The sequence below is a fragment of the Desmodus rotundus genome, chromosome 1 (assembly GCF_022682495.2).
Source record: "Desmodus rotundus isolate HL8 chromosome 1, HLdesRot8A.1, whole genome shotgun sequence".
NCBI lineage: Eukaryota > Metazoa > Chordata > Mammalia > Chiroptera > Phyllostomidae > Desmodus > Desmodus rotundus.
The window spans coordinates 3546011-3573581 of record NC_071387.1 but is presented as its reverse complement, the minus strand read 5'-3'; the positions used below and the strand labels follow the sequence as shown (position 1 = coordinate 3573581).

Here is a 27571-nt window from a genome sequence, read left to right as displayed (position 1 = left end):
GTGTCTTCAGAAAGATGTGCAGCCGCGAGTTGAATGCGGTCATGGTGGCCCCCTTACCTGCAGGGATACGTCCCGAGACCTTCAGTGGACGCCCGGAACCACAGATAACGCCGAACCCCGTGAACTGGTTTTCCTACACGCAAGTCCTTGTGATGGAGCTGAGTTTACGGAGCAGGCACAGTGGAAGACTGGCAACGGTAACAATGAAAACTGTAACAAAACCATAGCAACACTAGGCACGGACAGGGTTCGGGGCCACAGTGAGTACAACAGGGGTGACCCGAACACAGGCACTGAGACGGGATGCCAGCCGGTCTGATTGCCAAGGCAGCTACGGAGCGGCTGATGGGCGGGGCGTGCGCACGAGAGCAGGACAGCGTGAGCTCTCATCACGCCACCGAGCATGGGGTGCACCTGAGAACCAACCGACGAGAATAAACAGTTCGTAGGTTTATTCCTGGAACTGCTCATGTAGTGTTTCTGGACTGCGGCTGACCATACATAACTGAAACCGCGGATAAGGGGGGACCACTGTGTATGTACCCAATGTCCTCCATTCTGTGCTTCCCTGCAAACAGCAAACAAGTGTCTTAGAGGACCGAAGAAAGGAAGGTGGTGGAAGTCAGGGAAGCAGCTATGCGCTGTTGCTGGAACCCTGAAAAGGGGTCGCCCGTCCCATGACACCATAGACCGAAGGCCGGAGAAACTGCCAACCCCCTGGAACAGATGAAAGGAATTCCAGAGCCACAGGAGGCTGGTGTGACTGACTCATGCCACCCAGAGCCATCACGAAGGCCTGTGCCCTAGCCCAACTGGCAGTGTGTTTTCCTTCCTCAGTGGTTCGTGAAATAACAGTGCGTCTCACACGCGAAGGCACCTTACACGCGATGAACCGCAGTCTCTCACCTGAAGCCCCGCTGTGTGGAGTGTGCCCGCAGTGCCGCCTCTCATCGCACTCCTACTGCGCGCGGGGCCCTGGAAGCCCGCCTCCTCCCCCAGAGAGCCCACACCAGTGCCCGGGACCCAACCTGCGCATCGGACTCAGCTGGTCTGCTGGGGCCCAAGAGCTCATGTTTCTCGTGAGCTCCCACGAAGCTGGCACTGACGGGCCACACTGGGCACTGTGCCATTGCTCCCACTGTCCCGTCCCCGCCCCCCTCTGGTCCTTTCAGCCTGGTGGGGTGAGCGGGGAGTGTCGGGGGTGCCAGACCCAGGTGGGAACCACCATTCTGCTGGACATCTCCAACAGCGGTGTCTCCCTGGCATGTTCATTGCAAAGAGAACATAATTTGCAGCCTAGGTGGAGCCAGGAAAGCTCTGGGGGACGCACCCATCCTTCTCAAGAACTTCGATGGCTTTAAATGTTGGGGGCCAGGGCGCTGAATGAACTCAGCAGACTGGACCGGAACCTGTTCATAGTAATGTTTAGGTCAAAACTCAGCACAAATACGCCAGGCACACCTGTCATGCTTGCTCACGTGTGTCCTAGCTGGTGACACAGCAAGGTTCCTTTCTCTTTGGTAGGTGTATGTGTTACTAGTAAAAGAAACATCTGTGTACGTTTTCCTCAAAAAGGACAATCCATTTCTCAAGTTGCCAAGTGTCTTTGAAATGGAATATTTGCCAATACTGCCCTGTCCTGAGAGCAAACGCAGGGACCTGTGTCCCCAGAGAGAACCATTCTAAATGCAGGCGTTACCAGTTCTCCGGAAGGCCCGGTCTGCTCGCGCGCTCTCTGACTGACCGTAGAAGGTGCTTTGGGAACCAGGAAACAGGGCCTCGCTGTGGGCACAGGTTTATTGCTTACAAAAACAAGTCGCAGAACAGAACGGGGCAGCCAGTCCGACAACACACGTGCGCACGAAGGCTCGTCTGGACCTCAAGGCTTGTGGGAACGACTCGGAGCCCAGACCCGGGGGGCCAGGTCACCGGTATCGCTCCCCTACGCAGGAGGACGTGCAGTGTGACACTTTAGAGAGCGAGGGGATGGGGGGCAGGGAGAGAGAGAAACATTGGTCTGTTGTTCACTGATTGACGCACTCACTGGTTGATTCTGGCATGTGCCCTGACTGGGGCTCGAACCCATAACCTTGGCACACTGGGACGACACTCCGACCAGCGGAGCACTGGGCTGGGCCCCATGCTGCGTTCCAGCGAGGTCTTCTTTGCCTTCCGCACGTCTGCTAATTAGTCCACAAAGTATCTAATCAGCACAGAGACGGAGCCTGTTCCTCCAGAGGCTCAGCCCCATGCACAGCCGGGGGGGTGGGGGCCAGGGGGGCCCTGCACTGACACGCAGCGAGAATGACGGGTCTGCTACCCCATGCTCAGGGCGGGGCTGGGCGGGTGTGGGCCGGGTCACTGCCGGCAGGTGTCGTGGAAGGCCTCGAGGGTTCGGAAGTCCCTCCAGGTGGGCGGCAGGCCGTCCTGCAGAAACTTCCCGCAGCGCTGGCACGGGGCCTGGAACAGCTTTATGTAACTCCGCAGCCAGGTCTGAAAAGAGAGTGAGGACAGAGGGGAGGAGGGGGATCTGGGAGCTTCCAGCGTCAGCCTGCCTGTCAAGCCCGCTGACCTTGAGGACAGAGGACCCAAGGTGGCCGTGACTCCGAAAGATGCCCTGTGACTGTATAGGAAGTGGCATGCGGAGTCCACGAGGCCAGGACACTGCTGGCTGTCTGTGCTGAGGGGGCTTTTAAGAGACATCCCTGCCCCCAGAGGCAGGGAGTGCTCCCGAGGAGTGGCCGTGAAGCAGCCCACAGCGCGTGGCTGGGGCCGCACATGAGCACGCGCGCCTCAGGCCGGCCCCTCCTGGGCACCAGCGTCGACCTGTCCTGCTCCCCACCCAGAGTGGCCGTGGACGCGCACGCTGGAAGACTGCGCATCGATGTCGCTGTCAGAATTCCCCCCTGAGGTCAATGTGGCTGCCGTCTAATCGGATTTCAGAGGTCATCACTCACTGTCACAGTGTGGCCCAACACACCTGCGGGGGGGTAGGGACAGCCTGGTGCCACCGAGTAACATAATAAGCGGCAAAGACACACTCGAGCGGTTCAGAGGGCAGAGTTCTCCCAGGCATCATACATAGGGATGAGACCCACATAACTCAATTCTCAAACTCAAGGAGATTCGCTGCCCAAAAAAACAAAACCCTACAACCCAAACCCCACACAACAGGTAAGCAAGTCCTCACAGTGACAGGGGCTCATGAATCTTGCCGTTCAATGTCCTCCTGAATTACGTCAGTAAGAGAAAACCGTTCCTTGAAGAGGTCGGCCGAGTTGACTGATACGAATCCTCTCTCATCACCGCCACCCCCGTGGGGCAGTCTGTCCCCATCAATGCCCTTCGCGGCGTCGGAGGTTTGACAATGGACATGGGGAGGTCAATGGATCGCTCAGATGAACTGTTATCCTCTGGTGCTGGTCAAATTCAAATGCTCCTGAATCCCCAGGTCAGTCACCAAGGGGAAAGTGGGCACCTCGACACACTGGGTGAGCAGCAAGCCTCTGCATCTCCCCAGCAGCGAGGGGCCTGCTGAAGACGGGAGTGACCTCTAGGCCCATGAGTGAACCGCCACGTGCACGGCTGTGCCAAGCAGCTGGGTTTGCTCCTTCAAGCTCCCCAGTACCGAGAAGCCGGGCTTGTGTCCCTCAAGAAGCAAACCAGGCTCTACGAAGCTTAGCTGTCGAGGCAGATGTGACCGACGACAGGCACGAGCGGCACCCACCGAGGGCAGCCTGCCCGGCATGAGTTACAAAGGCAGCTCTAGCCTCGGTGAAGGACGGGCCTACCGGTGGGAGAGCGCGAGCTCTGCCAGTGCAGTGTGCACACAGCCGGCGGGGCTGTCAGGGTGTGCGGTGCCAGCTGGCGGCTGTGTGGTCGGTCCGGGCAGCGGCGTGCTGGTGGGAGGGCTTTGGGGTGGTGGGGGAGCAGCCCCGACTTGGAGCGTTTGCTAATTGCCATGGTGTAAGTATCCAGGTTCGACCCTAAGCTACCCGTGGTTGAACGACCAGCTCACAGCACTCCGTAAGTTTAATGAGAGCCGGCAGGAGCTGACTCCAGCACCCCGTGGGTGGCTGTCTGGGGGTCGTTCCCTACCCTGAGCCCCATCCCTTTTAATCCAAGGTGAAACGTCTCGGGGGGAAGTGCAGATTTGTCTCAGTCGCTGCCACCTGCTCGGCGACAACACGGGGACTGGTGCAGACCTCAGGCCCGGAACTCGTCTCCCGACCATGCCAGCGCTGGAGCCTGTGTTGGAAGGTTGCTTCTGAAACCGCTGATTGTTCAGCAAGGATGGAAACACAGCTTCATCCAGCAGAAATGGCTTCTCCTAGGTCCCGTCCCAGCATTTCGACCCTGGCCCGCCTCGCACTCAGAGGCCCTTGCAGTGTGAAGGCGACGCCCACCCACGAGCCTCACTCAGGGGAGTCGCTCGTACAGCCACTTACCATGAAGGACCTGACCACGACGTCCGGCATCTGGGGCAGCTGGTAGTGCAGCAGGGCCGTGGTGGCGTGGTCTGTCACCTGGGGACCAAGGACAACGACGGGAGTCAGAGGCCTCTCCCAGTCAGCACGGAGAACACAAGGCAAATGCAGCCCTTTTGGATGACAAACAAACCCGCTTCTGAGTGTCCCCTGCAGAAAGGACATCTGAAATAAGATCTGGAGTACAAAAATCGGTTTGAGAGTGAGGGCTGGGCAGGGGGGTGGCTGGCAGAAGGGAAGATACTGAAGGCTTGAAGGAAAGCGGAGCTGGAACATTCCGCAACCTGCGAGGGGAGGGGCACGGCCAGAGGGGTCAGAGCAGGGGAGGGGCGCCGGGAGGGAGGGGTTATGAGCAGTCACCACAGCAAGCACCGACTTCTCCAGGCCGCAGGACTGGTCTCCCCGCTTCCTTCCATCCTCACTCCGTCCCATCCTCTGCAGCCACATCGGCTTCACGATCAGGAATAAGGTACTTCCTCATGACCTCTCCCCTGGGCCTCACTGCTGTTACATTTCTGAGGCACTAGCCTCTTACCAGCCCTTGGAAGGCGGGGTCTGTTTTCAGCACCCGCTCCCCACCCCCCCACCAGGGGCACACCCGTCCCACCAGTCCAGTCCAGGCTGAGGCTCCACCAGTAGGGCCGAGGGCCCAGCAGCTTGAAATCCACCGAGGCACCCCATGACCAGAGAGAGCCCTCTGGGCCTCAGTCCTGGCCCTGTCCACGGATCCTGACCAAACCTCTAGCCTGTTGGCTCTGGGGGCACTCCGGAAAACAGAGGGCTGTCTGCGGCCCCCTGGAGCTCTGAAATCAGACGACACCAGGGACTGCCGGTGCGTGCCATCTGTCAGCAAATTCGTAGGTCGTGCCTGATCTGATGGCTGTGTTCAGACACACAGGTACGTTGGTCGTCCTTGTCAGGGGTTCCTGCCACCACCAACGTGGTGGTTACGAGGAGACGAGACTGCACAAGAACAAACAATGGCGTCGTGCCCTATGTCGACAGGTCGGCCCGGCCCCACCGAGCACCGCGCGCCAAGCTCAGGGCCTCAGAGCAGGGCGCACGTCAGGTGGGGGGCAGCCAGACTGGCTGGTCCAGGCCCCACAGGTATCCAGAAACAGCCCAGCAGTGGGTCCACACCCCCGCCCCCACAGGGCGAGGACGCAGGCTCCGCAGCTTAGGGAACGCTTACAAGCCCTCGCTAAGTCGGCGCCCCCAGATACAATGGCTGTGCACATGAAACCTCACTCTCCAGCCAGCCTCCCCGTCTCTTCCGCTCTCCCTGGACCTTGCTCTTGCCCTCTGCCCCCACGGGACTTTCATAACCTGCTTGGGGGCCAGTGAACCCCATGTGGGGGCAGGGATCAGGCGCACCTGGTCCATGCCGTCTCTAAGGCCTAGAGCCGCGCCTGGTGTGTAGGAGCAGGTGCTCAACACACATTTGTTGCAGAGAGAGGAGAGCTTGAAAGGCCCACTCACCAGAGGCCACAGTCCAGCAACACCTGTACTGGCTTTCTTGCCAATACAGCGAACAGGCTGTGTCTCCCATACTGCTGAGAAATTCTTACCCAAGTGACCTTCGGGATAAACGTCCTCATTCCTTCAAGGGCAAAGGCTCTTTTTACCGTAAGCGTTTCTGACAGACAGCTTTCTAAAACGAGCAGTGTTTTTTTAGAACAGCAGCAACGACACCTTGGCAAGATGACGGGTGGCGGGCGGCGGGTGGGACTGACTGCTCTGAAACAGCAAAGTGGCCGTGGCCCAGGGGCGCCTGGGCCTACGTAGGGGCCTGGCTGCTGCCCGCCCGGCACCCACTGCAGACCCTGGCAGGGCCCTCGATAAGCTGGTGAGATGCTCCTTACAACCGCACTGGCCGTTACAGAAGCAGCTAAGCCTCTGTTTTATAGTGCCCCTCACAGAGCACTGCCCCCCGGGCGTCCTCCTTTCCTAGCTGTGAGCTCCCACCTCCAGCCCTTGGGGTCCCGTCGGACGAGCCCAGATCCGTCCATTTTGGCAGCTTGAGCTTGTGGCCCGGGGCCTATCTCCCCAATCCGACTAGCCACCCAGAGGCCACCTCCACGGCTGGGATGCTGTTTGGCCACATAGTATCTTTGCTTTGCTTCTGACAATTTTTAACATGAATGACCGACACTGAGTTCAGAAGACTTTGTTAACTCAGGCCCAGCTTCTCCTGAAGTGCCGCTCTGGGCGGTTTATCCTTCTCAGCTGCAGCCTCCCCGTAGGGGCACCAGGACAGCGACAGGCGGTACCTGTCACGTGGGGTGACTGTGAGGATTAAACAAGACAGCCTGTGCCGGTGCTTCAGTGAACACCAGTGACCGTTAGCTGGGAGCCTGTCGCTCCTCAGCTGAGGACCCTCCCAGAGGATGTGGGCACACGCAGGACACCCCAGGCGTGTGACCCTGCAGGGCCAGGCTCCACCTCTTCTGTTCAAGATGTGGCCGGCCCCCCAAGCACTCCATTGCCCGCCGCCCTGCTCCCACCCCCTTCCGGCTGGTCAGAGCCATGTGCTCCAGGAAGCCACCCAGGTCCCTGGGCAGGCCGTGTCTCTGTGCTCAGATCCCTTCTGTGCTGGCACTCCTCATGGGCGCACTTGCGTACTCACGCTTTGCGATTTCGTTTACAGCCAGTTTCCCTAAGTTACCTGTGAACTCTAAGAGGCCAGAGACCCTGCCCGCCCGTGCCCGACGAGGGGGTCTGACAAATGTACTGACTGAACGGATGACTGTTCTGTCCCCGAGACACCTAGGGAGGTGTGGGGGGCAGAAAACGAGGCCTTCACGGGTGGGGATGGGATACAGGAGGCCAAGGACTCTGGACTTTCAGTCTGTGCTCAGAGTTCCCAGGGCTCACTGCCAGGCTCTCCTGCCCTTCAGGCATGTCAGAACTCCCCAGTTAGGCTTGGTCCACGTGCTGGCTCCAGCCTAAGCGTCGGGAAGTGCGGGGGTGGGGCAGGTGTGGCTGCATCTGGAACCAGAGCAGGGCAACTGTGGGTTCCCCACATCCTCATTCCCCGCCAGGTCAGGAGCCGAGTTCAGGGTGGAGCCTCTGCTAGGCCTGGTCCCTGAGTGATGGACAGGAGCCCAGCCCTCGGACAACGTGGGGTGGCGCACAGAGCGAGCAGGAAGTAAGCTGGCTGTCAGAATGACTTAGACTGAGAAGCGCATCTGTCACTGCCGCACTCCTCCCTGCACGCCGATCTGTCCCCCTTCCTTCCCTTCCATAAGATGAGCTGTGACACTGGCCAGGACTGTGAGTTCAAGCTGTGGCCCAGGGATGGCGCTGCCGGGCATGTGGTTCGCGGACCAGCAGTGCTGGCATCACTGGGTTCGGGGGCCCCACTGCAGGCCTAGGATCAGAATCTCTGGGCTGGGCCCAGAAGTCAAGCAGCCCTTGCAGCTATGCTCAGGGATGCTGAAACACAGGAGGACGTGAATGGTAACGAGCACACAAGTCCCCGGGACCCTGCTACCAAGCAGATGCTGACTAAGTAGGTCTGGGGTGGGGCTTCTTCCGGACCGGACATTTCGAACAGACTCCCAGGCCACGCCCAGGCTGCGGGGTGCCGGACCGGCTGCAAGCAGCTGGATGGTGGAGCCGTCCAGGCACGATGGGGGGGAAAAGGCCGCAAAGGGGCAGGCATCTGACTGTGTGGCACAAAACCAAGGAGGACAAATCCAAAGGACAGCTTGTCTTTTTTTGAGTCAAAATTAAATGATGCTACTCCAATTTCACCACAGTGCTGTGGAATGGGGGTGCTGGTGCGGTGCTGGGGGTTTCCTGTTTCTGAAAGGTGCTGTCCAGGACCCCAGGAGTATTTGCTGACTTATAACACGAGCTCCTGCTGCAGGTGCCCCTTGCACTAACCACCCCCATGGGGATGAGGTGGGCACTCTCTTCATTCCCACTGCACCGGAGGGGAAGTGCAGGCCCACAGCGCACGAGGACCACAGCGTCTGCGCCCAGACACTGACGCCCCAAGCCTATGGCCTCCCTCCCAGCAGACGCCCCAGCCAGCTCTCCTGGTTTGCTGACAACAGCTCGTGCCCCAGGAGCCCAGGTGCCCCGCAGCCACCTGCCTGCCACCTGCCCGCCACCTACCCACCACCTCCCGTCTGTGCAATGCCAGAGCCCCAACTCCAGGCGCAGGTTGGGGAACCTGTCACTGTGGCTGCTACTACAGAGTGGAAGGACCGACAGCACTGCACAGCGTCCCCTCCAGGTCCGGCTGGGGTCACGCCCACACTGTCTGGAGAGTGGCCCCCCAGGCACGGCACCTGATCGGTCTTTCAGTCGCCGGCCAGTGGCGAGCTCTTTTCAAACAGCCTGGTGCAAAGTACTCCTCCACCGCCAAGTGGTAACCGTTGAAATTTCCTGAATTTCCTCCTCACCAATCACAGCAATATTTTAATAGAAGGAAACAAAGCTGACCCATTTGCTATGTTCTCCCTCCTGACTTCTAAATTCCTCCCCTGCTGGTTTTTGGGGTCCCCGGAGCCAGCTCCAAAGCACCAGGCAAGACAGGGCTACCGAATGGCAGAGAAATTCACTGACGGTGATCTTGATTTTTGTCAAAGCATCCCACCTTCAATGTTTTTGTTTTACACTTTTCAACAACAAAGTTGTTTTTTTGCTCAGCATCCAAGATGTGGAAAAAACCAGGCCTGGGGCAACAATAAAAAATTGCTATTAACTAATTTAAACTGATTCTGTGCCAGGCAGGAGGGGCTCACCCCGTGTATTGTGAAGCTAATGAGATTCCACTGGGAGATAAAAGCAGCCCTGCCAGGCGAGGGGCTGAGGCCGGGGAGGGCGCTAATGCTCCCAGAAGCCTTAGCCCCACCAGAGTGCCGGTTTGGAAGAGGAGTGCAGGAAGATCAAAGCAGACGGGAACCCAAGGACAGGAGGGAGGAGACAGGGACCCACAAAGGAGGTGGGGGGTGGCACAGGGAAGGAAAGAAAACTCGACTCAGGAAGAGGAGAGGACAGAGAGGGCCCTGGGGCTCTGGGCTGGAGGACAGGAGAGGCCCCCAGCTTAATGTGGGGTGGTCTCCTCCCCGTCTCAGGCTGAGCTGCCAGTGCTTTGAGTAGCGTGACATTTCCATTGTCACCAGCAGACCCACCTTGTTCTGTTAACCTCACGTCCAGTTTTCTCCCCCTGCCCCCGCTCCCCCCAGGCTTATGGAAACTCCGCTCCCCAGCCCAAACTGATGGAACTAAGCTCAGAGAGGGAGACAGGAATCTTTCAAGAGACTTTGACACTGGTATCCCAAAGCTCCTCCGCTGCACCGCACCACCTGTGAGGGGCTGCTGGCACCTGCCCTCCCAGAGTCTGAGCTGAGGGCCCTGGGAGAGGAGGAGTCACTTCAGGGGCACCCCAAGAGGAACTGCCTGCAGCAACAGCAGCGGCCTGAGTCCTTGGCTGCGGAGCCTGCCCTGGGCCCAGCTCTGGGGCCAGGCTGCACAGGCTTGGATCTGGTCTGTCCCTTAGGCCTGGAGGCCCTGGCCAGGGACTAAATGTACAGTGAAGGGCACGCACTTGAGTCGTGCCAGACAAGCACGAGCACCGCCGGTGGGAGTGGTCCCGTCTCTCCCTCAGTGCCCATGCCCACCCTGTGGTGGCAACGACACTAGTTTCCATCCCTGAGTCACAGGGCGCTGAGGGACCTGCCCAGCGAGCAGGCCTGCGCCGGGCGGGCTTCCCACGCCAGGCCCCGGGTGGACAGAGGCTGCAGGGGTGGGAAAGGCAACATGTCCAGGCCGTCTCCCCCCAGGATGGGGTGTGCGCTAAGAGTCCTAGGGTGGAGGCAGGACTCTGTCCAACACCCTGTCACCTACGCTGCTGTCCCTCTGCGTCCCTGCCAGAAGCTCTGCCCGTCTTCTCACCACCACACCCCAGGCAGCCGCCTGACAGGCTGACGCAGAGCAGGCGCCAACGGGAGCCAGCAGTGCCCGGTCGGGTGCACGCGTAGCAACCGAGGGGGTCAGGCCTACAGGCTGAACACAGGGGAGCCCTGCTGTCACCGCGATGCTGCGGACACATGGAGCTCACTCCCTTCCCATGCGTGCCCTCCAGCCAGCTCGGGGACAAGGAGAACGGGGTCCAGTCAGACTGAGGTCGGCCCCTCAGAGCCCAGGCGTCACGGCGCCCAGACAGACGGAGTTCTTTATCCTGAGGAAGACCAAGGGCGGAGCAGTGACCAGTGGGCTCAGTGAGACACAGGGCGGGGGGGCACAAAGGCTCTCTGACTGTGCTCTCACTCCCTGGCAGTGGCCTCTTCTGAAAAGCAAGACTGTTGTCTTTTCTGAGGACAGGGACTGTCCTCGGATTCCTGAGCCCGCTAAGGTGGCAGGCACTGTCCAGCCGAGTATAGACTCTGGGCTGGAGTGGAGAGCTTGCAGTGCAGAGTGACGGGCTGGGGGCACCGGCCCTCAGCTTCTAGAAGGTAGTCTAGGCTGGGGGCCGGGGCCTGTGCTGCTAAAAAAGCCCCCAGGGTGATTCTGATGTCAGGAGCACGAAGGTCACCGCACGCTTCCCACCACCAGGGGGCAGGACTGTGACGGCGCAGTGCTGGGTGGAAGCTGAGCCGGACTGGTCCAGCAGTCACGCCAGGCTTGCCCTAATGCAATGCACTGATGGTGGGCGTTACGCTGTCTGTCAGCACGCGGCTCACGCAGCCTGAGCCCCCCCCCGCCCCCCACTAGGCTAGGAGAGCTGGGGTCTCCGACTGTTAAAAAGTATGTCCCGCAAGATACATAAGTAGGAAAAGTTAAATACCCGCGTGTTTAGAAGTTGCTTATTGAAAAGTGAAGCCCGATAGAGACCCGGATTCTGGCTTCCCTCCTGCTCACACCTGCTTCTACATACAATGAAGAGGAGGTTCTCTGGCCTGTCAATGAGCACAGGAGGCAGTGGGTGGGAAGGAGAGGACCTAGAGCTGTCAGGAGACGGGCTCAGTCCTGAATTTGTTACGCATCCCCACTGCCCCCAGAGGACAAGGCATGAGAGTGAGGCTGGATCAGTGGACCGGCTGTGGGGCCCGACTGCACACGCTGAGGTACACCTGTGCCTGGCGAGCTCCACCCTCAGCCCAGCCAGCTGCAACACTGAAGTCCTTTCTTTGAAAAGGGACAAGCTAACCCCAGCTGCTGCCCTATGTGACTCCACCCTCGCATAGTCCATGGCCTCCGGGCTGACTATGAGCTAGGAGAAATCGGCTGGAACTGGGGAGACCGTCGGCACGGCACTGCTCCCGGCGCCGGAAGCCTCTTTGCCCTTCAATGGGTTTCAGAGACTCAGGAGCACAAGCCAGCAGGCAGCAAAGCCACGTGGGGCTCGGCTGTGTGTGTGCTGGTCCCACAACTCACAGAAATAAAGTAAGTTTTCATTTGCAGGGTGCACTTCAGTGTCACAAGGAGTCTGGGTCTCTGCCCCGGGCTTTGCCAAGGACAGGCCCCCCATCAGGAGATGGACACTGGGAATCTTGCAAGCAGAAAATTCTTTGTGCACCCAGGAGTCAGGAATGTGAGCCCGGTGCATCGACTATTGAGAGAGCGGTCCCTGCCAGCCACGTGGCCCCCAGGATGAGCACTGGCTTTAGGAAGAATATTGAAAACAGTCCCAGAAGGACTCATTCCATGCAAATGGAACTGCCATTGCTTAAAAACAGAAACGCTATGAACTGGGTCCCAAAGGTGCCGGGGGAGGGGCGCCAGGGACCGGGGCAGAGGCTGCGTATAGCACTGGGTGGAGCGTGGCAGAGTAGGGGCAGTGGGCTCTTCTGGCATGGCCAAGCCTCCAGCCTGTGCCCTGGGTTTGAAGGCCGAGGCCCGAGGAGGAGGAAGCAGCACTGTCCAGGGGACCAGGGTCTACTTAGGTGAGATCAACACTTCCCTCTCTGCCTGACAGGGGAGCCGTTTGCAGGGGCCTGAAGGCCTATGAGTGCCCACTGGGGCCTGGCCATGCTGCTCCGTGGGGAGGCCAGTGCAGGGCGGCCTGGGCTGAACTGGAGAGGTGAGGACAGGCCCGTCTGGCTTAAGACCCCTGCTCCCGGCTTTGAGACCAAGCTCTGCCTGAAAAGGGTGAGACCTCACCTACGAAGCACTGACAAAGCCCGTGGCACGTGCCAGGGACTCCATAAAGGAGTTTTACTTTCTTGGGGGCGGGGGGAGGTTTACATCCCAACCCCCCTGGAAAGTCTCCCCCTGGCCCTGTCTCCCTTCACCTACATCACACACCAGCGACAACAGCTGCTTTAGCAACGCCCCTCCCAAACCTGGGGTGCTGCCTACACCTGCGCTCACGTCTACAGGGCTCCTCTCTGGCTAAGCCCCTCTCCCCCTTTGAGACCCAGCCCAGGAGTCTCTGTCCCTGCCCCACCCTGTCCCTTGGGCCTAGCTCAGGGCCCCTGAGGCTGGGCAGGTGCTCAGGAAGGGGCCTTGCAGTGCAGCTGCTCACCTGAGTGAACAGGAACAGCCCAGGGTGGACACGAGGGAACTCTCCAGGGTCCTGACCACCTTCCACTCTGTGCAGGGCGGAGAGGAGCCAAACACAAAGGGTCCTTGACATTTCCCAGGATTAAAGAAGTAAGACTCTTCATTTGGATGAAAGGAAAAAAAGTGCAATGCTCCCAGATGGTAAAAGGCCAGATTCTGGGGCCCAAACCCAGAGACCCCGGAACTGTCCTGCACCCCCTGGTGTGACACTGTTTCCCGCAGGGGCAGCCCTGGAGTCAGACACTTCCTGAGACGTCTGGGACACCAAGACAGACAGTGCCACCGACTTCCCACCGAGATGGGCGCAAGCACAGGGACAGGACGGAGCCTGCAGATTGGGTGGGAGCCCTGCCTGGGGTTGCTCTGCCCGTCCCTGCTGGGGTTGGGGAGTGGGACTTCAGGATGCCTTCAGGATCACCTGAGGCCCCCCAGCCCCTCAGGCCACAGGGGACTGGTCCAGATCTTGGGACTCCAGGCCAGTGTGTTGGGGTTGATGCTGACAGCATCCACTGCTATGTTCCTTCCGCTCTTCTAGCCTGGTCAACACAGTCCAGCCACCGGCGGGTGCAGGGGCTGCCCTTTGGGATGGCCCTGGGACTGCCATCGCCTCTCCCACCTCAAACTTGTCCGCACCACACCGCACCACCCCGCCCCATGGAGCCCACTGACAGGAATTTTTCTTCCACACATGGAACTGCCCACTTGCCCTCACACCAGTGGACACTGTCCCCTGGGCTCGGCAGCCACAGGACCCATAGGGAAGGACACGAGGCCGCCACACTGGCCTATGGCATGTGAATTCTCTGTCTAGCTGTGGGGCCTCTGCCATGGGCCTCGCCCACATAGCTGCTGACCAAGGGAAAGGGCAGAGCTGAGGCCTGAGGCGCCTGCAGGTGGGCACCTGTGCCACCCGAGGAAGGGTTTGTGGAAGGACACGTCCCTGAGCTGGGTGGAAGGAACTCTAGGTACCACAGAGCCTGCGACTTAAAGTCAGGCAGTGACTCCTCGCTGAACCCAAGGCGAGGGGTGGCGCTGAGCAGGTGCACGAATGGCACGAACGTCCTCAAGGGGCCGAGCCTGGCGGCTGGCGGCTACCGCACACTGGGACAGCTCCCTGTCCTGGGACTCGGACTGAGCAACAAGTGAGCTTTGTCACGTGCGATCTCAGCAGACAGTTTGTGCTAGGTGCTCGATGAATCCGAAACTTCGAGAACTGACACTCCCAGGGATGACCATGCCTGTCTGTTGACAAGCACCAGGGGCCACTCAGCACACGCCCCGGATACAGAGGCCGGTCTCGGCACTGGAGTGCGAGCAAGGGGTGCACGGGAGACTGCACGACCAGAGGCAGCAGCGGCCTGCCCGGAACATCGCCCGCCAGTGGACAAGCCCCTGGAGCGCAGCGAGCGCTGCTGCCGGCACAGCCCCGAGGGCTGCTCTGCCCTGCTCCCGCTGCCTCCGGAACAATGACTGCGGACTGAGGGGCACCCTGGGCTGTGAAGCATGTGCCGGTCCCTGCCACTGTCTCTCCCTCCCCACCTGTCCCCGGGCGGCACCGGCCCTGCCGAGAGTGAACGTAGGCCGCAGCTGCGTATCTCCCCTCGCGCTTCCCGAGTTACCGGAGGGAAACGCACACTGTTCTGAAACGAGGAGGTTAAAGATCAGAACAGTGACTGCCCTGCAGAGTTTAAATGTCAGGAAAATAAGAACACACTTGAAACCTTTCCTGGCTCTTTGTCAGTCTGCCCTTTCAGACGGTGCCCCCTCTTCCCAAGCTCCATTCTCTGAACCGGCTCTGCTGGAGCCTCGCTGGCTATAAAAAGCTCCCTCACCCCGGGACGGAGTGCATGGAGCCTCCAGGACACCGCTGTGAACGACGGCAGCCTGTCGGCAGCCAGGGACCACGGCGTGCTGTGCCCGGCGCTCTGCCCTCCCCACTCCGCAGAAGGGGTCTAATGAGGAGGAGAGAAAGGGCTGCGGCTGAGTCCCCGTGGCAGACAAAGGGCAGGCCCTGTGCAGTTTCGTGGGGCGGGACGGGCGGCAGGACCTCGCGTGCTGTCTTTAACCCAGGTAGCAGCGTGGCCTGAGGAGAGCTAGACGGGTGTGTGCTGCTGAGCTCCTGACGCGATTCTCCAGAATGAACAGGCTTGGGCAAGCAGCGGGGCTTGGCTCTGCGGGGCAGTACGCACCCCAGCTTTGTTGGGGAAGGGGCGGACCTGGGAGGCTTCCCTCCTTCCCAGCAGGCCTCTCTCTGCGGCAGCCACTGCTGCTGCCTGTGGGCAGGAACACACACAATACTTGGTGACTGCCGCTGAGGAAAGATCGTCCTGGGCTTCGAGCCTGGAGCGAGGCCGGGAGCGAGGGCCTCCAAGCATCCTAGGAGCTGGGGCGGTGGCCCAGCCATCTCCTCAGGGAGCTGGGGGCGCAGCATGGCGTCTACGACCAAGGCCAGGACACCTGGGCACTGTTTGCTTCCTGAGAAAATCCCTCTCTGTTAATGACCAGGGAGCCTCCCGCCCACGTCAGTGCGCTCTCTCAGGGCGACTCCCTCCTGTTTCAGGCTGAGCTTTCCCGCTGGTGGCTGCCCCAGGCCTCGCCTGGTCTGCCCGGAGGGCCAGGAGCCAAGGTCCTCACTGGGCTCTCAGTGTTTTTCTGGAAATGCTACAGGTAAACTAGTCAGGACATCTGAAACTTACATGGGTGGACAAGAGGAAAATAGAATTCTGAGCAAAAGGCGGTTCTAGTAAAAAGTAGAGTTTGGGGGTGTTGCCACCTAATCCTTCTCTATTGGCATTTTGAGGGATTTTTTTTTTAACATTTTTAAAAAAGATTTTATTTATTTATTCATTGTTAGAGAGAAGGGAAGGGGGAAGGGAGAGAAACATCAGTGTGTGGTTGCCTTTTGTGCGACCCCTACTGGGGACCTGGCCTGCAACCCAGGCATGTGCCCTGACTGGGAATTGAACCAGTGACCCTTTGGTTCTCGGGCCTGCGCCCAGTCCACTGAGCCGCACCAGCCAGGGCGGCATTTTGAGTTTGAAATGCTCGACTTCACCCCATGAACTGTACCAGGCCTTCGGAATCAGCAGTGACAACATGCTCCCCACTTTGCTTTTTACAGGTGGCTGTGGAGTAGGGCACCTGCCCTCTGACCTTCCCCCGCCCGGCCTGTGGCAAACACAGAGATGTGAGCCCAGCGCAGCCACCTGTCACGGCCACTCTCCCTAGTGTTCATCTTCTCTGCCGGCGGCTCCACAAGCACAGTCATATAAAATAGGCTTTTAAAGAACAGAATCCCAAACCACCCTGTGATGATGATTAGGCGAAAGCCTTACTGGTAAAGGACTAAGCCCAGCTCTTCCTACATTACTCTCCAGGACGTCCCTTAGTCTGTCAGCACGCAGGTGGCGTTGCAGCGGGAAGAGAGAGGGCTCTCTAACCCGCTGCTGTTGCCTGCCTCCGCAAGAGGAAAAGGGCTCCAATGCTGTCTGCCTTCAGTGCTCCTCAGAGAGCACCGTCACCTGTCCCCAGATTCTGGCTCTTGAATCTGGCACGGGTCACTGTGAGAGTTGGGTCAAGTCCACCCGGGCACAAACAGGGGAAGGGAGAGATGATGAGAGAGCGCCAGAAAGGGCTCTGCACAAACACAGGCAATAGGCCATTCACCAGGTGAGATAAACCCCCTACAAATTCACCTGTTTCTACCACTCCAGACGACAGGTACGTAAACCACAAGGAAGGAACTGGCAAGAGCTCCTAAATCTCCCCAACTGGACTAATACCAGATTTAAATACTGCTCCAGTGTGTTTGCCATTGTGGACGAATATAAAAAGTGCTATTTTTAGGGGAGGTGGAATAAAAATATAGCACTGTCTCTCCAAATGTATGCTTCACGCATTTTACAACTTCCTAATCCACTTCCTGTGCGCACTCACTCCAAACCACCCAACACGACACGGAACACGGACCACAGAACATGGACAACCCCACGTGCAAAGGCAGGCATGGACGAGGCCCTCCCCCCAGAGGGTGTGTGCGCGGGAACTGTCCGTCTGTAACTTTGCAGGTCACGGGGCTGCGATACTCGTGGCCCCGACGTCACCACCTGCCTGGGGTGCCCTCCTCCCTGTGACATGGCAGAGGACACCGCGGCAGACCAGGGTGAAGAGGACACAGAGCAGCTTCGGGGCTCCTCCTCGCGAGAGCGGAACAGGACGCAGGTAACGACCAGTGTCCTTTCCCCTCCAGTGTTCCCGGTCAGCGCGGGCAGTTAGCAGTGTGGGCCTCAGGCTGGCCGCTTGGATTGGGTGCTGAGACTGAGCCGCGCCTGCGGCTCTTTCCTCCCGGGGACCCTGGGAGGCTTGGCTAGGTGAAGTGGCGCCGGAGGAGCCCAGGCTGTGATTTTCTTTGTTGAATAAACTGTAACTTCGGATCAGCTTTAGATTTACAGGCAAGCTGCAGAGACAGTGGGCATTTCCTATCTGCACACCCCTCCCCCAGCTCGCCCACTGGTAACACCTTTCATACCTGGCACGTCTATCACACCTGAAAAACCAGTATCGTCACTCACTGTGAACTGAGCCCCAGAGCTGATCTGGACTTGGCCAATTCTCCACCAGTGTCTTCTGTCTCAGGGTCCAGCCCAGGGCAGCGCACTGCATCCAGCCGTGACGCCATCATGACGCCTGACGTGCACACAGGTCCCCCCTGTGTGGCGCTGAGCCTCTGGCTCTGCCCTGGCTGCAGGGGTCTGCCCTCAGCTCACCCTCCCACTGTACATAGGTCCAGGATCTGACAGGGGACTCAAGAGTTGGAAAGCTTAAGGTAAAAAGTTGTAAGTCTAGCAAGTAATGTGTATGTTAAAGCTTTTAGCTTTTGTTTCAGAAACAACAGATAAGGCCTCTCCTGGCTCCTGGGAAAACAGCTGACCTCCTGGGGCACTGCTAAAGATGACCGCCTGGGGACAACCGGAGGCATCCGGGCCTTTGTGTCCCAGGGAGAGACAGACGACCACCCGCCCCTGGGAACAGCTAATTGCCCAGGACGGGAATGTTGCAGCTTCTTTCACCCAGTCCTCCCTGAGTCTCAAAGCCCTCACCGCACCTTGTTTATTCCCTGGTATAAAAACCTTGGCCTGGAAAGAGAAGACTTAGACGGTCTATTAGGGTGTGAACCCGCCATCTTCTCAGACCGCTGGCCATCTGAATGAAGCGCCCATAAAGATTCAGTCACTGTCATTGCTTGCTGGTTTTGGTAGTGACAGGCAGCCCGAACACCGGTGTCCTTTCTGGTTTCAGAACCATGTGACTCTGAGGCATGTCAGATGCTGACAGGGCGGCTCCCCGAAGCCCCACTGATCCAAAAGCTTCATGCTCGCTGCTTAATGGCCGCCGGACTTCCTTTCGGGGTGCGGACAAGTTTTGTAACCAGACAGAGGTGGTGTTCCACAACTTTGTGTCAGTATTAAAAGCTGGGGACTGTTTACTCTAAAATGGTTAATATCATGTGATTTCACCTGGATGAACAGAAGGGCCCTGTGCTGTCTAGCTACCTGGCGCACCTCGGACACAACTATTACTTCAGTGGGAATGCCGCGGGCCCAACTTTCAAAATCACATCCCTGCCCCGCACCTGTCCCTTCCACGGATTCTCACTGTGTTCAGCAGAAGCCCCAAGTTCCGTTCAGCACCCACAGGCCCTGCCTGTGCCTGCCCTGCCCCTGCGCCCCCTCCCGGCCCCCTGCGTGCTCTAATCACATAGGCTTTCAGCCCCAGGGTCTGGGCTGCAGCCTTAAACGCCTGGGAATCTCTTCCGGTGGCTGGCTCTACCTCATACCTCCTGTCTCAGCTTACGTTTTGTCCCAAAAGGCCTCTCTCCTGTGAGCGCCCCAGGTGAAGGCGCCCTTTTTACTGTGCTCGGCTGCTGTCCCTAGTGACACCTGCAGTCACCTGACTCACTACACTTCCTGGTCATCTTCCCCTGTATTCCCAGCAGCTGGCCTAGTGCCTGGCATATGACACAGGGGCCCAGTATGTAATTGTTGTTGAACTTGGTGAGGCAATGAATGAAAATGCAACCAACTCTATATTTACATGGCTGGGTGAGCGCAGGGATAGAGAACAGAAGGACCTGGCCTGAGCACCGGGCAGGCAGGGGACCCCTCGCAAGCCCTAGGGGTAGAGTGGGTTTGGGGACAGGCTTCTTCCTCCCCTGGGAGCAGAAAGTGCGTTTTCTCTAGTCACACTTCATTTTTTTCCCCTAACATATCCCAGAGAGTATTTCATGAGAAAGCCCAATATCTGAAAAAGATGTCACCAGTGTGTACAGTGGGGATGGGGCAGAGCGAGGGCGGGGCCCGCCTGCCTCCCTCGGAGTCCCTACGGGGAGCCTCTGACTTTTTTAAAGGTGTAATTGACAGATACAAAATCCGCCCTCTGTGGGCACACAGCCCCACTGGCTCTGAAACACACGCAGCTGTGTAGCTGCCGCCATGGTGAAGACGCAGAGCATTCCCGGAGCTCCGGTCTTTTCCAGACTGTCCTATGAATGGACTCACACAGGGAGCGGCCTTTGTGTCTCGCTTTTTTCGCTTTTAAAAAGGCTGGCATTAAAGGCCACTGTTTACCCCTCAAAGCACTCCGACTTCCCTTACTGCCTCTCGAGTGAGAAGCAGAGAGTACAGCTTACCTTCTGGAACACTTGATAGTTAGACTTGGACCATATATCCAGCTGGGAAAAAGAGAAAAGGTACCGTAAGCATTCATTTTAGACTCTGGACTTCAAAGAATGGTATCCCAATTACTGTTACTAAGCTTGGAAAAAGACCGTGATTACCGAATAACCACCCTGGGGCTGGAAGGATCTAAACGCCCTGCTCAAAATGCTGGTGACTTCGGTGACTTCAGGAGACTAATGAAGAGATATGGAGAAGTCACCAGGAGGTACCGGCCACGTCCGAGGCCCCAGGAGCCACATCCACCACTCACTCTCCTGACCTTGACTCCTACCTCGGACCTCTCCCAGCACTCAAGGGGCCGAAGGTCAGTCCTGCCTCAGGGCCTTTGCACTCGCTGTGCCCTTTGCCTGGACTGCTTTCCCCACGAACCCTCCCACGGCTCCTCCCACAGCTCCTTGAGCTCCGAAGTCACCTTAGACAGGCATTTCCCAGTGACTCTGTCTGAAATGTTATTCCCATACTTGTTACCTGGATTCTCTTTATTTTTTCAAAATATTTAACTTTTCACAGCATTTAAAACTGCCTGAAACCTCCTGTGTCTACGCTGTCCTGTCTGGGCCCTAGCATGTCACAGCTGCAGCCGGTCTTTGCGAGTGGAGAAAATCTCCCGGCCGGTGAGCACTGCACGGCGCCTCCACATGCACTCTCTCCCCGACTCCCCAGAACAGCCCATACGGCGGGTCCTGTTCGCCCCCTTCCTTTCTCAACTGCCCAGGTAATCTAGGAGGCCCCTTCTGATGGTCTTGCCTGACGGTGCTCGCAGGAGCCCGGCAGCAGCTGTCCGTGTTTCCCTGCACAGGCCCTGGATCCCGCCCCGAGTGCGTCTGCAGGGGTGGGTGAGGAGTGGGCCGCAGGGTACGCTCGCCCGCTTGTTCCAGTGGCGCTTTCCAGATGACCGAGACCTGGGGCCCCCACGTCACATGGGGAGAGCAGAGGTCCGGCTGCATACAGCCTGGCCAGCCCTCCTCAGGCCACACTGGGTCCTGCCCAGTCAGTCTGGCAGCAGCACTCTGGAGCCACAGGTTTGCAGGAGGAATTGGATCTATGCCCTGCCGCTATTGCGAGGACAGATGAGTGTGGCCACACCAGAATCGCCCCCAGGCAGTGCTGGGAGAGAGCTGGAGGATGGCGCAGATTAAACAGGGGCCGCCAGTAGGTCCCCGGGCGCCAAAAAGTCAACTTTAATGTGCGGGTTCAAGAGTTGAGCAAATTGAAGCACCTGGTCAATGGGCCTCTTGGAACCTGCCTTTGGGGTCGGCCAGTGGTCAAGGTGGAAACCTGAGACGTGGATATTTACGTCCGTATGTTGTGTTATTGATTTTGAAACACCTGGGAGTGTGAGAAGCAATGAGATGGGAAGATTTCTCTAAGACAGGAAGTGAAGTGTGGCATTTGGCAGGGGACAGTTCTGTTCAGAGGAAAACACCAAAACTTGGTTTTCTGAAACAGCCCTTGGAAATTAAAAGTTGGGTTGTGAACAGACACATGATTTGCCCAGTCCTGCTGGCTTCTTCCTGTTCACGATTGGTGTTACGGAGACTTCACTCTGTCTGAGAACTCTCAGGGCGGCAGAAAGGTCCCCACGGCTCTGAGGACCACTGCAGGGACCGGCGGAGGTCCAGCCGGTCCAAGTCCCGGACACATCACAGAAGAGCTGTGACTGACTGACCAGCATTCAAACCCAACTTTCCCCACCCTCACTGCCGGTCACCTCCCCTTCCTGCATTTCCACAAAAGCCCCCTCAGCACCCCCTCTCCTTCCATCCATCCTGGCTGAACTGTTCTCCAGAAAGGTGGCGTCAATTTCAGTTACTGCTCCTCCTTCCCACCCCCTATGAAACCAAATGACAGGGGAAGAATTTTTAAAAATCTTTAGGCATTTAACTTGACAGGTTAGTAATTTTTAGGGGACGAGTAACGTGTTCTTTCCAGGTAAGTCTGAAGGAAAGCTCAGGGGAAACACCGGGAGTGAACTCCCTGCGTGATCGAAGCAGGCACCGAGCGGCCCTGCTGGGCGTCCGGTTGCGGGGAGAGCCAGGCTTGGACCCGTCCTCAGTCTGGCCTGGGGCTTAGAAAACGCAGCATTGAAGACGGTCCAGGAATTGCAGAACGGATGAGGTTCTGTGCCTTTCAGTTCTGCCGAATCACTGCCGGGATGACAAAGACTCTAAATCCAAATTTTAGGAAGAGTGACATCCATGTCTGAACTTGGAACTGATACATTTTCCTGCTGTTTTTACACCCACAGCTGTATCTTCTGAAGTCCTCCCCACTGCTGATCCCTCCTGCCTGTGCCCACTGTACAAGGCACACCCAGATACAAACACGGGGCCAGGGATGGAGGGAAAAGGAAGACTCTGCAGATAGATGGAAAAGTTACAGTTTCTATTTCAAAGGTGAAATTATTATTATTTTTTTTGAAAAAGACCCTTCAGTACTGCAAAAGTTTTAACAGAAAAATCACCTGGAGAGAAATGCGCGTCGGTGTAATTGGAGCCAGACTCTCAGGCTGGCTGTGGATTCTCAAAACACACCCTGCTTATCTAGCGTGCTGCTGTTTGAAAGGCAGTTTAACTGCATTATCTGGGACCCTGGGGAACAGTTCGGACCATCTGGGGCAGAAAGACGCTGGACTATACGCCGCGTTTACCAGGTGCACTCAGGTAAGAAAGGGCTCCGATGACAATGGGTTCTGATTTTGCTGGGAAGGCACAGCAGGTGGCTCGTACTTGATTTTCTGCTAGATTTACGCCAAAGAAAGACACTGAAACTGGCATTCTGGGGTCGGTGGCCTGCCTCTCCGCAGGGCTAGGAAGATTTTGGAAATGGGTTTCAGGGAGCCGGGGCTGACCCGAGTGAATATTCATGAGCTCCAGCTCCCCTGCTGCAAAGGCGGCAGGGCTACCCATTATTGCTGGTGCGGCATTCAAACAGGAGTATTCTGGAAGCTGTGCACTTTCAGCCCGATGAATGGGAAATTATTCTGAACCAGAGTAATAGGGAGAAGAAGGGCAAGCACCAGAAAGATCTCAAAACGGAAAAACCAACCGTAGGGTAACTGGTGGCTGAAAACCCAGTCCTGGGAGCAGCGTCCGGGGCTCTGGGGACTGGGAGTACTTCAGGGGCAGGAGTAGGGTCTGTCCTCAGTTAAACAATAACCGACGCCACTGGCGACCAAGTGCTCTGGCAAAGACACGGCTGTCTTCCGGTCAGTCATCGAGAAGCAAAGGCCCTCTCGAGGTACGGGAGGAACTAGTGAAATGGTGACAGTGATACTGAAAAGAAAAATCAGAGCAAGCCCACACCAGTGGGCCAGGAGACTCTAACCACCTCGATGACCAGCCCCTACGGCCTCCGCCACAACCCCCGAGGCAGGCGCCCCTCCCTGACAACACAGGCAGCCTGCGTGGCACCTGCGTTCTCTCCTTAGGCGCCCCCAGCCACCACACGGGGATGATACACTGGCTTCCAACCCCCAGATGGAGACGCGGAGGCTCAGAGAGCTAAGCCGCTCGTCCAGCCTCACGGGCTTCATGTGTGGTGGAGAGCCAGAAACCAGAGCTGCCTCCAGAGGTGCAGCTCGCAACCCACAGGGAGGTGGCCTTTCAGCTGGACTCTGGATGCACGGCGACCGGAGCCCCAGCCCTGGGCTGCCACCGACCTTCAGGCAGCACTCTTGCCAAGTTCAGCATGACAACTCGGCTCTAAGGCCTGCAGGGTGACAAGCACCACACTAGGACGCATTAGCAGCAAGTGAAGACTCCGGCAGCGCATCAGAAAGTGATCAATTCTTCATTTCAGAAAACAATACAATGAACTATAAATTATCTGAAACTGACGCTTCCAAATAAAACTCGTCAGCCTCACAGGGACGTCAGCTTTTAAAGCGTTTATCAGCGGCTTCATCTTCTCCATGGCTGCCCAGGTTTTCAAGCCGTAAACTTCTGTTTGGTCATCTTAGGCACCCCCCTCCCCTGGAGGATGAAAGAGTGAGTCTCACCAAAAAGTGCAGTGCCACAGGCCTGCCACCCTCGGACTTCCACTTTCAGCCAGGACGCATTTGTTACTGGAGGACTGCTGAAGGCACGACTCCCGGCGCCCTCTGCCCGCCATTTGCTTGGACCCCTTCTCCAGCTGCGCCCTTCCCCCACGTGTAACGAGAGGCCGTTTTCCTGAAGGTCACCAGAACAATTTCAAAGGCTGCACCAAATCAAAACGTCCCTGCACCCAGTATCAAACGGGGCTGATGCCAACACTTATTAGAGAAACTAGACTCAAGCTTCCCAACCCAAACCCACCCCTCCCAAACTTTGAAGTGGGAAGAATGCGGGGATCAGAAATTACCCTGGAGACAGCACTGGCTGTCTTTGAAGCTTCCCTTTGATACCTCCGTTTCTCTTCCTCTCGTACGCTAGGAGGCTAAAAGCAGCCTTTCTTTCTTTCTTTTTTTAATTGATAGGGGATACTTAATTAAGCTACAGCGTTAACATAACCTAAATCCCCTAATAAGATAAACTCAACTGAGACCCTTGTACTTTTCCAGTTAAGTCCGACTGGTAGTAAAATCAGGACAACGGCTGGGTGTTCAACTCAAACCTGCCCTTTAACGTGCTGAGTCACAGCTCCTTGTACCTCTCTGGTTGCAGTGAGTACGGGTCGGTGAGTCCTAAGCGCATTTTTATACTTTATCAGAGGACGCAGTCTGCCGCTGCTGGGTATCAGAAACATGCACCGCGGGTAAGGGGGCAGGACGCCAGGGCAGGGTCCACCATGGCTGCACAGGGCCAGCCCTGCTGCGGCTCTGAAGGGAAGCCTGCAGGGCCTGGGAAGGGGTGTGGCTGGGCCACACAGCACCTTTTAGAATGTGCTGGAGGCTCTGGGTTTAGAGGACACAGACGATTCATGCACAGGAGTTCGGAGCCTGTAAGCCCAAGAGGCTTTCCTGGCCACGCCCACTGTGTCTGTGCTCAGAAACTGCAGCCAATGGCCCCGGGCCAGGGCCCGGGCACCACCAGCGGCTCAGCAGGTGCAGGGGTGTCCAGGGGCTCTGCAAGCGAAGGTGTGTTCTCCTAGACCGCACCTGGAGTGCCAAGGGCTCCTTCCCACTGTTACATTCTATCTGGGACGAGCCAGACATCTGCACACGGGGACTGCACTAATGCTTCTCTGCACATCAGTGCGTGTAAGTTCCCACATACCAGCATCAGCGCTCGGAGCAGAAGACTACTAATAGCTGCGTGGCTTTATTTTTATCGTTTGTAAAGTGCTCTGCACAAAGGGCCTAATCCGATCGGCTAGGATTCAATTCTGGGCACCGCAGTCATTTGAGAGCCGCTCTGCCAAATGCGGTTAATGCACCTTTAAAATCACAGTGGATTTGGTCCTTCAGCCCGGCCAGTCCAGTCTGAGGGTCCCACTCAGCTCCTGGGCCGGTGCCCGCAGCTGTAAAGGGAACAGGGGCCCATTCACCGGCCTGGCGGCATGAGTTGCGGCAGGTGCAGACTCCCGGATGCACGCATTCCCCGTCTGATGAGCAGAGGCCCCGATAACTGCTCCCTGGGCCAACACATGTGTGTGCACACGCGTGCACGTCCTTCATTCTCTGATCCACTCACAACTTCACTCCCCACCGCTCCCTTCAGTGCCCATCTCTGATTTCTCATTCTCTGCCCTGCCATTCCAGAGCAGGCATTTCATAGCCCACGTGGGCTCCCTGGTGACCTCCGGGCCCCCCCCCCCCCCCCCCCCCGTTACTAGGTGTCTGTGGCCTAAGCACTGAGGTCTCTCCTCAAGAGACAGTCACAGGACAGAGTCAGGGCCCTCAGGAGCTCCTGCAAGAGGGAGGTCTGTGAGCTGGCTGGGGGTGACCACAGGCCAGTCACTTTGCCGCTCTGGGTCTCAGCCTCCTTCTCTGGAAAATGAGCCCGGACTCCATAACCACTACAGGCAGGGTCTGCTTTGGCACAATGCCTCCAGGCTAATACTAGAGGTCTGTCCGGAAAAAGTCCAGCCATCGCTAACATAACGAGAGCAGTTTGTATGACATCGATGTAACCTGGCAGCCAAGGCAAATGGACTGGAACGCACATGCGTGAACATTGATGTCTTCACTGTGCTAGTCAGTGGGGGCAGTGGACACCACTGAGTGAGCGTGTGCACTGTGTGGCTGTGGCATTCAAAATGACTGAGCGAGTAGAGTAACGGATTTGCATCAATTTTGTGTTAAGTAAACTTGAACATTCCTTTGCAGAAACTATCTGGATGATTCAGAAGGCTGCAGCTATGGGCAACTGGTGATTGGCAGCTTCATCACAACAACATGCCTGCTCATGCATCACATCTTGTGCAGAGATTTTTGGCAAAACATCAGATCACCCAGGTGACTCAGTCCCCCTATAGCCCAGATTTGGCTCCCTGAGACTTCTGGTTTTTCCCCAAACTAAAATCACCTTTGAAAGGGAAGAGATCTCAGACTGTTGATGAGATTCAAGAAAATAGGACGAGGCAGCTGATGGAGATTGGGAGAACTGTGTGAGGTCCCAAGGTGCCTGCTTTGAAGGGGATTGAAGTGTCATTGTCCTACGTAAAATGTTTCTTGTATCTTCTTCAATAAATGTCTCCATTTTTCATATTCCATGGCTGGATCCCTTCTATACCCCATATGTTAGTATTTCTATTAACTGCAAGATAGATATGTAAAGAAATAGCCATGATTTGCTAACTCTAGTCAGGGAAAATGAGGGCCCTGAACGCTCTGGATATATTAACGATGATAATTTGTGCTGAGAGCGGAGGAAGCCCCAGGCCTACTGTCCCCAGAGACGGTGCCCCAATGAGAGGCCCCTGGGGAAATGGGGACGGAGTGAGAAGCAGGTGGCACTCGGCCTGGGTGACGGGAGAGGAAAGTTTATCAGGTGGGCGAGAAGGTGACCGCAACCCCAGCAAAGGGCGTAGAGGGTGCCAATGTGGGTGACAGTAAAGCATGTCCTGGGAGCCACAGCAGCACGACAGGCGGGGAAGGAAGGTGGCGCATGTCTGAGGTCAGGGAGGCGAGCCGGACCGCTGGATGCCTGGCTGAGGAGAGTGGGCCATGCCCTACACACCCACGCTTTCAGAAGTGCACTCTGCACGACACATGTCAAAGCATGTCGAAGCATGTCAAAGCATGCTCTCAGAGTGAAGGGAGAGGAGAAGAGTTTGGTGGAGAACGAGTCAGGAAAACACTGCATACTACACACCCCTCTTGGGAGGCGCACAAGGCCCACAAGCAAACCAAAGTCTTGGGGAGGTTCTGCAGCAAAGAGACCTATTGAACTTTCTCTAACCCCGAGCGTCTCAAACTTTTTTGATTATGGACTGCTTTGGGCCTAATGTCTGTTAACACCCCCTTTCCTGTTGTGGGAGGGCTGCTTTGGGCAATGGGATGATGGCAAAAAGCAGGAAGTCACACTTTGGGAAGACAGCTCTGGAAGCCCAGTGAAGGACAGACTGCGGGGGGAGTAAGACTGGAGACTGGCTGTGAGGAGGCCAGTGCGGGGACCCAGCTGAGAGATGACAAGCCCCAGAGGAGTGGGGCAGGACAGGAGGAACCTGCCGGGGATAGGTGTGTGAGGGAGAGCCACCAGAACCCACTGGCAGGCTAGGTACAGGAGAGAGGGGAGGAAGGGATGGGCAATTACATGGTGGTGCCATTAACCAAGAAAGGAACCCTGGATGGAAACCAGTTAGGGAGGGAGAAGATGAGTTTCGTTTGGGACAGGCTAAATTTGAGTACACTTGGGGAGGAGAAGTGGGACACAAAAGCAGGTCAGGAGTGACCCCGGTGTGAGT

At 57.3% G+C, this 27571-nt stretch overlaps 1 protein-coding gene across 3 annotated transcripts in view; it reads right to left on the bottom strand.

Moving 5' to 3' along the window:
- Window positions 1-1778: 1778 nt before the first annotated feature.
- The window catches only part of MED27 (mediator complex subunit 27), a 172518-nt gene continuing 146725 nt past the window's right edge, over window positions 1779-27571 (bottom strand). Inside the window, exons 6-8 of one of the 3 annotated variants that reach the window (XM_024562011.3) lie at window positions 19693-19734; window positions 4449-4526; window positions 1779-2493 (exon numbers count right to left, since the gene is read on the bottom strand). In XM_024562011.3, coding sequence (XP_024417779.1) covers window positions 2359-2493; window positions 4449-4526; window positions 19693-19734 — 255 coding nt within the window. In that variant the 3' untranslated portion in view covers window positions 1779-2358. Of the gene's footprint in view, window positions 2494-4448; window positions 4638-19692; window positions 19735-27571 lie in introns of all 3 variants that reach the window. The other 2 variants (XM_045196710.3, XM_045196712.3) reach the window with 2 other exon arrangements.